This window comes from Chaetodon trifascialis, chromosome 19 (genome assembly GCF_039877785.1).
Source record: "Chaetodon trifascialis isolate fChaTrf1 chromosome 19, fChaTrf1.hap1, whole genome shotgun sequence".
NCBI classification, from domain to species: Eukaryota; Metazoa; Chordata; class Actinopteri; order Chaetodontiformes; family Chaetodontidae; genus Chaetodon; species Chaetodon trifascialis.
The window spans coordinates 16,818,276-16,831,030 of NC_092074.1; the positions used below are offsets into that span (position 1 = coordinate 16,818,276).

Sequence of the window (12,755 nt, forward strand, 5' to 3'; positions counted from 1 at the left end):
CCAGCATGCGCACTCTGCACAAAACCCCACAGAGGAGGCTGAAAACCCCTCGAGGGCAGAGCGCTAAACATTGCCGTGCTGAGACGAAATAGACAAAAATGAATTGAACTACTGCTTTAAAAAGCTGCTAAAGAAAAAACAAAGATGGCAGTTGCAGTGGGTGTGCCACAGAATGTAAACAAGGTTACGGGTATTATCGCCTCTGTTACGGCGATAAAACAGGAACAGTATCTCAAATTCAAAAAGGAGGAATCTTCACCAATAGCAGATTTTCAGATAGCTGCAGGACAATGTATTGTACAGGGTGACTGTGCACACTTTCAAGCAGCCTGCCACAGCTGAGATTTCGACAGATGTAGGAATCGAGTAAAGTGACCTAAGAAAAGGGTTTTGTAAACCATCAGGAAGTCCTGCATAGAAACAGGGTTCTTCCTCTTTGTACAGCTGCTTTCCAACTTTGCCAAATGAGAAAATCTGCTCCTACATGCAAAATTTAGCTGATCTTGCCATTCCTGTTGGGCCTAAAGTGAGTCTTAAATGGCTATTTTGCTGTGAAATTGCCTTAAATAAACAGGAAATTAACTACAGCTGCAGAGTAATGGGTGATTTTTTTAAACTTGACCATTTTAGCAGGCTCCATTTCTGACGCCTTCTGGGCCAGAGTCTCCAAGTTGATCTCCTTAGACGCCCTCCTTCTCCTACTGGTGATCTGGATGACTCCTCCTGTTGTCACTTGGCTTTCCCCTCCTCTCACTGCCTGAACGCCTGCTACTCCATTCTGGGACGTAGGGGGCTCTTTGGAGGCTTGAGACCAGATGTTTGTCGAAGGGGGACCCACTGGGGACTGCCCGTCTCTGGAAAGGCGGCGCGAGCGCCGAGGGGCAGCTGACTGTGCAGGATTTGTCGCGGTTTTCTCAGAGCCTGGCGTGGGTGCAGGTGATGCATCGTGGGTTCGAGCCTCTGGTTCCTGCTGCGGCTCCACTGAGACATCCTCTTTTTTAGACGCGGCATCAGGTGGACAAGACTCAGGAGGCTGATAAGTCACAAAGTTTTGGGTTTGTTGCGGTTTTGGTTGCACCTGCAGTTGTGCCGTTTCTTGCTGTGGCACATTTTGTTGCTGCAACTGCTGCTGTTGCATTTGCTGCATGTGTTGCTGCCGCTCCTGTAGCTGTCGCTGGTGATACTGGTGCTGCATCTGCTGCAGTTGCTGCTGCTGCTGCTGCTGCATCTGATGGTGTTGGATTTGTTGCTGCTGTTGCTGCAAATGCTGCTGTTGTTGCTGCTGCTGCTGCAACTGCAGGTGATGCTGTTGATGCAGCTGCTGCTGTTGCTGCTGCTGGTGATGGTGATGCATTTGTTGCTGCTGCATCTGATGGAGCAGCTGTTGTTGAGTTTTGGGCTGCTCGCCGTACGCCAGGCTCGGCACTCCCTTGTTGCCTGGAAAAACAGAGTAATAACCGGTTGAGAACTGTTGCTTGCTGGGCCTAAATGTTGTCTGGAAGGGCTGCAGCATGGACCCCTGCAAAGTGTGAGAAGGCACATGGGGCTGACCTTGGAGCTCCACACCTTTGTGGGCGTGCTGGTAGGCCTGCAGCTGAGCCTGGTGTATTGCAGCCGCAGCGTGCTGCTCCCACTCGAGCCCCCTCCCCTGAGCTTGAGCCTGGGTGGCATCTCTGTAAGCCTCGACGGGACCTGGCAGTTGGTTCTCTGCCGCCATCGGCAGAGCTACACCCTCATGGACTCCTTTGTGGAACGCCATCTGACCTCTGACATTCATTCCGCCCATATAGGGGCCAAAGTTCTGCCCCCAGGCTGGCACAGGGGCTTCCTGAGACCAGCCGGGGACCTGCGTGGAGTCCTGGTGCATCCACTTTACAGGAGCAGCCTGTTGATAGTGCGGTAGACTTTGGGGCCCCTTCTCGGGGTTGTAAACACCAGAGCTGCTAGCTGAGTCACTGTGGCTTGACTCTAAAGCCGGAGGTCCCATGCCATAGTAAACCTCCCCTGAATGCTGCACAGGCTCTTTCATGGCTGCAGCCCGAAGCTTGCCGCTCTTGTCGGTATTTACTTGAGGAGGAAGACTCATAGTAATATTGTAAGGTACAAAAAGGGGGTCAGAGCTCTCAATGTTGATCTCTGAGCGTGCAAACCGCTCAGTTACTGCCTCTGTAGTGTGCTCTCACTGCCTGTGGCTGAGGAATTCTTTAATTGTGTATACAGAGGTATTTGGGAGGAAATATAAATCCCAAAGGAAAGTGCAGGGTGGGGAGCATGCAACCCTCCTTCCAGAATCAAATCTGAGCGCTGCTGTCCATTCTTCTCATCCTCTTTATGGTGCCGGACCCTTGTGAGAGAAAGGAGGGGTTAGACACTTTCTTTTTCTCTCAAGACAAGCATGAAAAAAAAAAACTTTTCAGACGTGTTTCACTCGTGTGCAGCAAGGAGGAAATCGAGGCCTACACAAGCAAACAGCCCAGTCAGTACAGAGAAAATCAGACGGACAGTTGAGTTGAGGTAAGCGCTGCTGGAGCTAAACCTATATTTCGATAATTACGTCCAGGTGCGTGCAGACAGGACGCTACGAGCTGAAGAAGTTTGCAAGCCAGCAGCAACAAGGAGGCGCCCACACTGTAGCTGCCATTTGGCATAACAAGAAATACAGGAAACGAAGGGACTCGTGCAATCAGCCGACGATAGCCAGTGATGTTATGTTAAAAATCAGCAACAAGGAAGCGCCTGAGGAGTGCTGTTGGGCAACACGGCGGATTAGTGAAAAACACAGTGTATGTACCTTATCAATGGTGCACGGAGCTCTCCATGGCCAGCTCCATGGAGTCACTTTGGTTTCGATCGAAGTCGACTGCATGCAGCTCCATGAAGGGATCGTGCGCAGCAAATGTCATAACTCTTGACAACTTTCCCTCGAGTTTCACAGCGCACAATATGGCGAGCGGGCGAGTTTACGATCCCACGGAAACATAATCCAAAGTCCGGTGAGGCTCGTTAACGCCGTAGATACAATGTTGCACACTGTATCCGTGAAACCGTGCACTTCAGGAAAACATGTCCACAACTTTCTCCCCGCATCAGCGAGTAAACCACACATGAGACGGTGGCTGTGTGAGAAGTGTGCGGTGCAGCGGCCTGCTCCGCTGTTTTCGCAGATTTGGACACTGCGCTGCGGAGCCCCGCGCTGTCTGCGCTCCGGCTGTCGGTTTATCCAGACTGGCTGAAGCGCAGCGAAACTGCGCAAACACGCAGAAAGTTGTGCACCCCAGAACGCACCGCCTCACCCCAAAACAGCTCAACTCACATCCTGTTATCCAATCCGATTGTGTGGCCACTCCCATCGCCGTGTCCGTGTGCGTTTGTTTTGCTGTCACGGCTGTCCCGGGAAGAGGAGTCGCAGCTCATCACACGGAAACAGTCTGTTGTGGGGTCTCCCTTTTAACTCTTCTGTTAGATTTTTTCAGAAGATATTGTTTTCCATAAGATATTACTACAAACAGTCCTTTGACAGAGTTTTTCCCCATTAAAAGCAAACCGCAACCTCCAGGGCTAAAAAAGAAAGCTGAAGTGGAAGTGCCAAAACCAGCTGTACCTCAAATGGACACCTGAGGCTGGCACCAAAAGCAAGTCAATCCCCATAGACCTCCATAATAAAATTGTCTCTATAGCTAATTTCTCTAATAGTGACATCTCTATTGCAGAAAGAGAAACAATTCAGAGGCAAAAATGATAACTTTTTTTACTCCACATCTTTTATTTGATACGTTTTAGTCACTAGTTTGCAGATTGAGATTGATAATACAAAATATTATCAACAAATAAATGATGATATATTATTATGAATAAAGACAATGCTTAATTAATCCCTCAGTGAACATGCAATCAAGTAGTATAACAAATAAAACGCCCCACTTGCTGCAATATTAATGCATCAGTGGCAACACGAGAAACAATAGGTGATACATCAGCGAGTGAGGAAGGAAGTTGGTGAACATGACTAAATATAACGTGAATAAAATACATTACCTCATCCATGAACACTTCAGAGTCACGTTGAACAGATTTTTCATCGGCAATGGAGGTTGTTTAATGAAGACTTGTCCCACACTTCTCCATCAAATGTCTTTTGTTTTCATTAAGAGACACCTAGTGACAAAAATTGCACACTCTGCGTTTAAGTAATAATCTGAATGCAGAACTTTTACTTGCAACAGTATTTCTACACTGTGGCGTTGCTGCTTTTACTTAAGTAAAACATCTGAGGATTTTTTCCACCACTGTTGGCAGCAGTGGTGGTGAGGGGGGGGTGAAGGCTCGTCAATATATTGTGAGGGGCACCAGGATTCCCTGTTACACCCATGCCAATCTGATGCTGTATTTTTCAACCATAATGATCATAACTGATCAGTTTGAATAGTTATCCAACAACGCTGCCTGAGCAGTGTCCACTGCACTGTTTGGACCACATGTTGTCCTGTGTTACTGCCTTTCACTTCTTGCTTGGTATTAATGTATGCTATGTGCCATTGCTCCTCACTGTCCGTGTCTCAGGGATGCAGGAGTTTGTGGACCAATCCGGAGAGACTGGCGCTGTGACGTCACCGCCGCCGCTCTGAGAGAGCACGGGGCATCATTCCCCATCCATTAGCAGGCTAGCTGGCTAACTGTAGCTAATGTCAGCTATGGTCCATCACCATTATCCCATTTCTAAAATAAACAACTTCTCGGAATGACCTGGCTCGGTAAGACCACAGTGGGAGCATGGGGACTGTTCGACTTTCACACACTAACTTGGATCTTAGTTCTGCAACGAAGCGAGGTAAGAGGTCAGAGAGGTTTGCTTCCCAACGTTTATCCTTATTAAACACGCTAGTTAGCTTGTTTACAGACGCCGCATTGAAAACCGCCACCTAGCTAGATTAGCTTCCTAGCGGCTAATCCATTTAAACGACTGGTTTATGGCCGTTTCTAACCAGTGATAGCCGCTGCGCTAGTCGTAGTTGTGTTTTGGCACAGAGTCAAACAAACCAGACAGTGCTAGCTTCTATCTTTTCGTGACCATCTAGCAGCGGTTTACGTCTTACAGGAACCTTGGAGACGTGAGGTGTAGCTAACCTTTGTAGCCATTTAAACCGTATTCACCACGGGCCAAGTAAGAGGTATAATCAGTTAAAAGTAGTGACTCCTTTTTCCATTATTTGCACGCCCATTAGCATGCAGTGTTCAGTGACTTTCAGGGAGAAAACCGGTCTGAATTTTAAAATGTGTCCCGTGTTTTCAGTGAGGGGCTTGCGTCACTGATGCCAGGTGCAGGCAGGAGCTGAGAGCACTCAGGATGAGTGGAGCTGGAGAGCACACTGACATCCTGTCAGTGGAAGACGTGGTCAGAGACAGATGGAAAGTGGTAAGTGTCACAGAAGGAAGCGAACTCGCAAAAAAAATATGGCTGAAAATAGAGGAATCATTTCTCCACAACCATGCCGTGTGTTGACAATGAATACTCCCATCGTTTCAGGCGAGGAAGATCGGTGGAGGCGGGTTTGGGGAGATTTACGAAGTCCTGGATCAGTTGAGCAAGGCCACTGTCGCCTTAAAGGTGGAGTCTGCTCAACAATCCAAACAGGTGCTGAAGATGGAGGTGGCTGTGCTGAAGAAGCTTCAGGGTGAGTGATGCTGTCCCCTTTGACACTGACGGTTGGTAACAGATGGTAACACCCCGGATCATCTGGTCAGATTGCCTCTCAGCCAAACTCAAAGAAACTTGGCATTCACGGTGTGAAATTGATCCGCTCCTTTCTGATTACGTTTTATTCAATGATCTGTTTCTATGCCCCAAAACACATCGACATTCAGTGGGCATTTATAGCATCTATAAATCAGTGTCCTAATGCATCCCACTAAGATATAATATTTGCACACACTTATTTATACCTAATATTTACATTGAAAACAGTGTCAATAAACATTAAACTTGCTGAGAAATAACAGACAGTACGAGGATTATTAATCTGTTGTGAACAGCAGTGATCAACCAGTCTGCCTATTGATAAACACGCTGTATTTATGTTTGTCTGACAGGCAAAGACCACGTGTGTCGCTTTGTGGGCTGCGGCCGAAACGATCGTTTCAACTATGTGGTGATGGAACTCCAGGTAGGATCTTGACCAGCCGATGTTAGCCAAGTGTTTTGTTTCTGCTGGCTGTGAATCATGAATGTGACACGCAATGTGATTTCCTGTTTTAAGGGGAGGAATCTGGCAGATTTGCGCAGAACCATGACCCGCGGCACCTTCTCCGTCTCCACAACGTTGAGACTCGGGAAGCAGATTTTAGAGGCCATTGAAAGCATCCACTCTGTAGGCTTCCTGCACCGGGACATTAAACCCGTAAGTTGACCTGAAAGCCGCAGTTGTTTGTACATATGTTGTCATTGTCGGTACACTAATTGAGCGACTGTATGACGGTCAGTTTACAGTTTGAATTGGACTTGCTTGTGTTTGTCTGTGTTGTTAAAATTCTAGTCTAACTTTGCGATGGGAAGGCTAGCCAGTACCTGCAGATGCTGCTATATGCTTGATTTTGGCTTGGCCCGTCAGTTTACCAACTCCAGCCAGGAAGTTCGTCCAGTAAGTACTCTGTGCCAACTTCCTGAAAGCATGTCTTTTTTTTTTCCATCAAATATCCCACAAGTTACTTATGCTTGTTTAGCTTTTATAGTAAAATACTGAGAGTGCCTTTAATCATGCTGTGCAGATGTACAATTTTTAGCCTGTTACAAAAAGGATGCAAATGTACATATTTCATACCAAATTGAATTTGAATGTGTGTTCATGACCTCTGTGTGACTTAGCAGCTCATTTAACCTGAATGGTCACAAATGTAAAATCACTGTGTGACCATTCCAAGAAGGTGTAAATGCCTTGGAAATGTCTTTAAGACTAAAAGCAGTTGTCTTTAACATAGTTAACATTTGTAGATGTCATGTAGAATCTATAAACTTTGTGTAAAGGACAAACATTGTGTTATGTGTGTTACCCCAGCGTAGCACTTGTTTTCCATTTTACTACATCGTTATTCTTTATTCTCCTTCAGCCTCGTCCTGTTGCAGGTTTCAGAGGAACTGTGCGATATGCTTCAGTCAATGCTCATAAGAATAAGGTGAGCATGCACCAAAAACATCTCTTTGTTAAAATTAATATTAGTTTTACCCTAAAAATTACCCACATCATCATCTTAATCTGCAGGAAATGGGCCGTCATGACGACCTGTGGTCCCTCTTCTACATGCTGGTTGAATTCATGGTTGGTCAGCTGCCCTGGAGGAAAATCAAAGACAAGGTATGTGCTTGGAAAAATTAGTCAGAGTTGTAAATCACAGTATGTGCATCCATTCAAGCTCTAATTTTTCCCCTCTGTCTGCTTTCAGGAACAAGTAGGGAATCTAAAGGAGACATATGACCATCGACTCATGCTCAAGCACCTTCCCTCAGAGTTTAGCACTTTTCTGGATCATATCTTGACCCTGGACTACTTCACTAAGCCTGACTATCAGGTTGGCCAGTCTCTTGTTTGGTATATTTTGCATGCGCTGTTTATTTCTCTCCAGCTGCCAAATGCTGACAACTGCGGTTTCTCTGACAGCTCCTGATGTCAGTGTTTGAGAACGCTATGAAGAGCCACAACGTGCTGGAGAATGACCCGTACGACTGGGAGAAATGTGATTCCGAGGATATGCTGACCATCACTGCCGCAGCAACCACTGCTCAGCAGCTCACTCGCCTCACGCCAGCCTACTTGGGGTATTTACAGACAAAGAAAGCTCTGTCACTATCCACATGTAACCTTTTATTCTGTTAGTTGCTGTAGGCTCATTGTTGCGGTTTCACTCGTGCTAGTCAGAGTCTCTTCACACTCTGTTGGACATGAATTCAAAATGTATAGCTGCAGCTTTTTTTAGACTTGAAATGTGCACAGTCAGATCCCTGAGAAATGGATGCTCTAAGTCGTGCCGTGGAAATGAGCTGCAGGGTGACCTTCCTTCTCCTCCACAGCATGGCCAATGCTTCAGTGCTGCCGGGCGAGCTGCAGAGGGAGAACACTGAGGATGTCCTGCAAGGAGAGCGCCTCAGTGATGCTGACAACTGCCCCCCCATCCCTACGCCGACCACCCCTGGTGGAGATGTATGGGAAGAGATGGACCGCAACCGAAACCATAAACATGCCCAGCCATTGATCAGGAAGGTCGGTGCAATGTAGTTTAGTGTAAACGCTCAGTAGAATGTTCTTACATTCCTCTTGGTGGACTCGGTGGTCCTTTTCCACCGAGTCCACCATGTTGCACCACCATGTTTCTACAGTAGTCCAGAATGGACAAACCAAACTCTGGCTCTTGAGAGGACCAGTGTGGGTCATGTTTTTTCCATTTTTATTGGCCACAGTAGGTTCTCCTACACATTTGGTAGAGGAGGATGAGGGAAGGAGCGTTGAGTTGGTTGAAATCTGCAACCGCACCACAAGATGCCACTAAATCCTACACATTGGTCCTTTGAATGTCTTGCATAGCTCTCAGGGGACACATAAGCAATATTTCAGGTTTTGAGCCTTCTTGTGATCCGTTGTCCTCAGGTGGTGAGCGAGGATGAACACAGTCAGAACCAGGGGAACCAGAGCCCCAACACTGGCTCCATGCAGAGTTCTCCTCGACGGGTGCGATCAGAGACCATGTTCTTGGATCGTGCTGCGCCGCTGCTCCGGAGGATGAGACATAGTCAGAGCTTGGCATTTGAAAAGAGGCTCGCACCTGAACCCAAGCCCACCATTGAACGCTTCCTTGAGGCCTAGTTAGTACTCAGGACACACCAAATTACAAAATATACACATTTTTATTTTGGGGAAACAGACAGAAACTCACCATAACATGTACAATGTGTCATTTCAGCTTGGGCAAACAGCGTCCTGTCCTTTCTCAAGTTGGGGAGAAATCCATTCCTGAGAGGGGATCTGGGCAGCAGACGCCCTCTTGCAATGAGGAACACTCTGGCACAGCAACCCCTGACCCAGAGGAGGGTGCAGCAAGCAGTGGATTTGTGGCAGTAAACCTCAGTCCTGTCCCCCAGGAGGGAGACTCTCAGGAGTGGGTGATGCTGGAGCTAGAGCAAGGCAACGGTTCTGGGGCCACCAAGCCTCCAGGTGAGGCCCCACATGAGGACAAGCCTGGCACTCGCACAGCTGCCGAGAGTGAGAACCAGTCCTCTGAGCCGCAAGATGGCCAGTCCACTGCAGTGCCGAGCAGTCCTGTCCTGTCGCAGATGTCCATGCCGGGTACGTGGTTACTGGGCCACAGGAGACTGCCGGGGATGCTGGGACAGATGCCGTCAGTCATTATGGGAAGACCCCAGATGGATCAGGTATTGGTGACCAAACATTTTGTTGTGTATGAACAGAAAGCATCATTGTGAAATGAAACTAATGAAATTTGTTGTGTGCTAGTTGAGGAAACAATCCCAGTTCAAGGTCTTCTTACTTGCTTGTTCAGGAGCTTTTACCAGGGTCTTCATCTGCAGATTGCATTCAAGTTTATAATCATCTGAATAGAAACCACAGGAATCTATAAAGTGACAATCATTTACTGAGGCAGATCATGCGTGAATGCAGTGTATTATATGGAATTTTTCAAATATTTTGTGTCTTTGGAAAAAAAAAAAGTCCCTCTAACAATAAATAAACTTTTCTCAGTCCTCTAGCTGTGCACCACAGTCCCCAGTCCAGGAGAGGAGTGATGCAATACCACTAGAGGCACCATCTGATAAATCTGACCAAGTCCCAGAGGAAGTCTTCAAAGATGGAGGGAGGTTGGAGTTAGCTCCAGTGCCAAGCTCAGCCAAAGGCCCCACTGCTCATCTGACAAACGACAGAGACCCAGAGAGTGATTCTGGCCTGCCCGACCGCTCCTCAGAGCCCAATCAGCAGCCTCAAGCTGACCCAGCAGGATGCGCTGTGGAGAGCACCGTCTCCTCCTCCCCACCCCCAGCTCTGCTCAGGCGCAGAGACTCTCCCTTGTCCCCAAGACTGAGTCGAATCCCAGTGCGGGACCCCACCGGCCCCTTGGACTCTCCGAGCAGGGAGCTCAACTTGGAGAGGCGTCACCGCTGGAGCAGCCCGGTCCCCGGCTCCCCCACCCACTCACCCTCTCCATCTCTGTCCTGTGACAACCTGCCCTGCGCTTTGCCAAGGGACAGACCCTCCTCAGAGCGAGGCTCCAGGTCCGACTGTGTAGGAGAAGACCCTCTCTCTCTGTCCTCCTCATCAGGTAGTAAAAGTAAGATCCCACGACCTGTGAGCACCAGCTTTATACCCGAGCAACTCACAAGCAAGTTTCTGCCTCGACCACCTCCTGGGAAACCACCCATCCGCCCGTGTGTGGACAACAGGTATGACTGTGGGAATGGTGGGCTCCACCACCATCAATTGATTTCATGAAAATCTTAAGAATCACAACTTTAATTTGTAGAGGAGGAAGAATCATCTGACAAACAGGGTTTTTTCTTGTCTCCAGGCGACGGCGGTTGAGAGTGCGAGCCAGCAGCACTAGCGACGCAGACTTCCTGGCCAGTCTGACTCAGCTGATGCAGGACCGCAGTGGGGTGCTCTTCAGCCCTCCTCCTCGCCCCCGCAGCTCCTCCTCCTCCCTTCAGCGCTCGCTAAGCTCCTCCCCCTCCCGCCAGGAGCTCCGCGAGGCCGGGGGAATGCAGGGACGCAGCCGCTCTCCATCCAGCTTCCCCGGCTCCCCTCCTGCTCGGCACGCTCACCCACAAGACAGGTCCGGACCCGGCCAGTGGGGCCACAGCACCAGAGGAAGGGGCCTGATCCATGAGGGCAAAGGCTTCGGCAAAGTGAATCGATGACTGTAACTGACACAAGTGACTGATCCGGATGGTGCAACTGTAGCGAGAGGCTATCTCACATCCAGTCCCTGATAGCATGTGTAAATATGATATTTACCCAAGGGAATGTACTGTATGTAATGTAAAATGTAAAAAAAAACTATTTATTTATTTATTCATTTGTTGGATGTGTCTCTCAAAATACTTGACAATGTGGCTTGATACCTGCAGTTGAAACAAGAAGGTTGAGAAAACCTTAAGATTGCCAACTCTTTACCTCTCATTTCACTCCATATAGGCCTAATATGAGACCAAAAAGATAATGTTTAATACTTGAGGGATGTAAAAATGACGCTAATTGTAGATATGTACCATTAAGAAAATGGAATACACTAATAGAAACCATGCACTCGCGTTAAGAACACTAATAGTAAATGACACCACATGCAGTATACCAACATCAGCATTCATGCACAGAACCAGGGCATGCAGCCGCATATTGACCTCACTCCTGTAAAACAACTAGATTAATTATTATATGTAACAACGACATGCTAATTTGGCATATCACAGTGTAGTAGTGTGCTTTTACTTTGCGGGGAAATATTTGTCATGCAAAAAGCATCAGCATATTAGAATGTACATGTAGACGCACTCATACTTAAGTATTGTAAAAGTGCATGAGTATCATTGCAAATGTTTCTTTGTTTTTTTTTTATTCATTTGTACAATCCGCTAAGACATCTGTATTTTTATTGAACTGCTTCTGATCGAAATACATCATAATGTAGACCAGCAGCAACGATGTGTATTTTTATTTCATGCACCGAGTAGATGGTAAAGGAAGAAAACTGATATAAATGGAACCTTTTCATCATGTCTCGTTGATGCATTTCATTCTTAATCACAGTTTAAATATATATATATATTAAAGTCAATAAATTCAATCAATGCCAAATCTCAAATATGTTATTTCCTGGCTACACATGCTGTAGTTTTCATTGTGATTAAAGGGTCACTACCTAAATTTCCTCACTATTTCCTCATTCATGCCTCGCCATGCAGACAATTTTAGTTTTAGTCGCTCAAGTTTTAAGTTGTCTCAAAGTTATCAACATGGTTGAATTTGTTTTGTGGCATTCAGACCAAAGAAAACTCAGATTTTAGGGTCCCAGTTACTCTGAGTAATCCACAGCTATTGGCTGTGAACAAGTCTTATTAGAACTACTTTCTACAGAAGAAATAGTCCCCAGCTTAGCAGCACTCTCAGTCATCAGATATACGGGAAAAGACAGTTCAACCTTGACTGAACATGCTCAAGTGATGAATTGGGGGATTTCATACACTCAAACTCAATACACCAACTCAGACTGCAACATGTCCCCTGAGAACAGCCGGTTGTCAAATTCTGTCCAAGCAGCTGTTTTCTAAGACGGATGTCCCCGTAAGCACAAGAGAGACTGCTGAGGAGCTGGTGACTGAACGGAGGGGGTGGTCCCAGATGACAACCACAATGAAATGAAGCCTCCACCATCTGTGGAACAGTATGTAGCCACAAGTTTAGCAGCTGTAATTGACAGGAAGTTCATGAACACATCGACACGGGCAAAGATGTCTTTAAATAAAGACAAGATTAATCATGTTTTGGGCTGTTTTTTTCTGAAACATCAACCAGGTTTATCAGTGTTCGTAAATGAGGAAGTGATTGTCTTTGACATGAGGGGTCCAGCATGGTAAGCACAAGTAGGTTATCTTGACATCTACGCAGGAAACTGAAACCACAACAAAAGGCCAGATGTTAACACTACAACAAGGAAATTAATGAGCAAACCCATCTCACAAAAAGATCCATTCAGCAGCTGTT

The 12,755-nt window shown here is 46.9% G+C and overlaps 2 protein-coding genes across 6 annotated transcripts in view; one reads left to right on the forward strand and one right to left on the reverse strand.

Annotated features, from left to right (window-relative positions):
- The window catches only part of LOC139347511 (mitotic deacetylase-associated SANT domain protein-like), a 340,723-nt gene extending 337,375 nt beyond the window's left edge, over positions 1–3,348 (reverse strand). For 3 of the 5 annotated variants that reach the window (XR_011603338.1, XR_011603337.1, XM_070987186.1), the window contains exons 1-2: positions 2,792–3,348; positions 623–2,344 (exon numbers count right to left, since the gene is read on the reverse strand). Coding sequence is in view for 3 of the 5 variants with exons in the window: in XM_070987186.1 (XP_070843287.1) it covers positions 623–2,086 (1,464 nt within the window). In the remaining 2 variants the exon portion in view is untranslated. The remainder of the gene's footprint in view (positions 1–622; positions 2,345–2,791) is intronic. The other 2 variants (XM_070987187.1, XM_070987188.1) reach the window with 2 other exon arrangements.
- Positions 3,349–4,606: 1,258 nt separating this feature from the next.
- On the forward strand, positions 4,607–11,838 carry ttbk2b (tau tubulin kinase 2b). The gene is made up of 15 exons (XM_070987286.1): positions 4,607–4,828; positions 5,291–5,413; positions 5,525–5,672; positions 6,088–6,161; positions 6,255–6,395; positions 6,531–6,635; positions 7,102–7,167; positions 7,254–7,346; positions 7,435–7,560; positions 7,650–7,807; positions 8,060–8,249; positions 8,634–8,848; positions 8,947–9,415; positions 9,744–10,438; positions 10,564–11,838. The coding sequence occupies exons 2-15, from the start codon at positions 5,345–5,347 to the stop codon at positions 10,910–10,912; spliced, it is 2,898 nt and encodes a 965-aa protein (XP_070843387.1). The 5' UTR covers positions 4,607–4,828; positions 5,291–5,344; the 3' UTR covers positions 10,913–11,838.
- The last annotated feature ends 917 nt before the right edge of the window (positions 11,839–12,755 follow it).

Coding starts and splice junctions, on each gene's coding strand:
- ttbk2b (XM_070987286.1), top strand. CDS start 5,345: ATGAGTGGAGCTGGAGAGCACACTGACATCCTGTCAGTGGAAGACGTG. Junction 6,636..7,101: donor CCAGCCAGGAAGTTCGTCCA/GTAAGTACTCTG, acceptor ATTCTCCTTCAG/CCTCGTCCTGTTGCAGGTTT. Junction 8,849..8,946: donor GAACGCTTCCTTGAGGCCTA/GTTAGTACTCAG, acceptor GTGTCATTTCAG/CTTGGGCAAACAGCGTCCTG.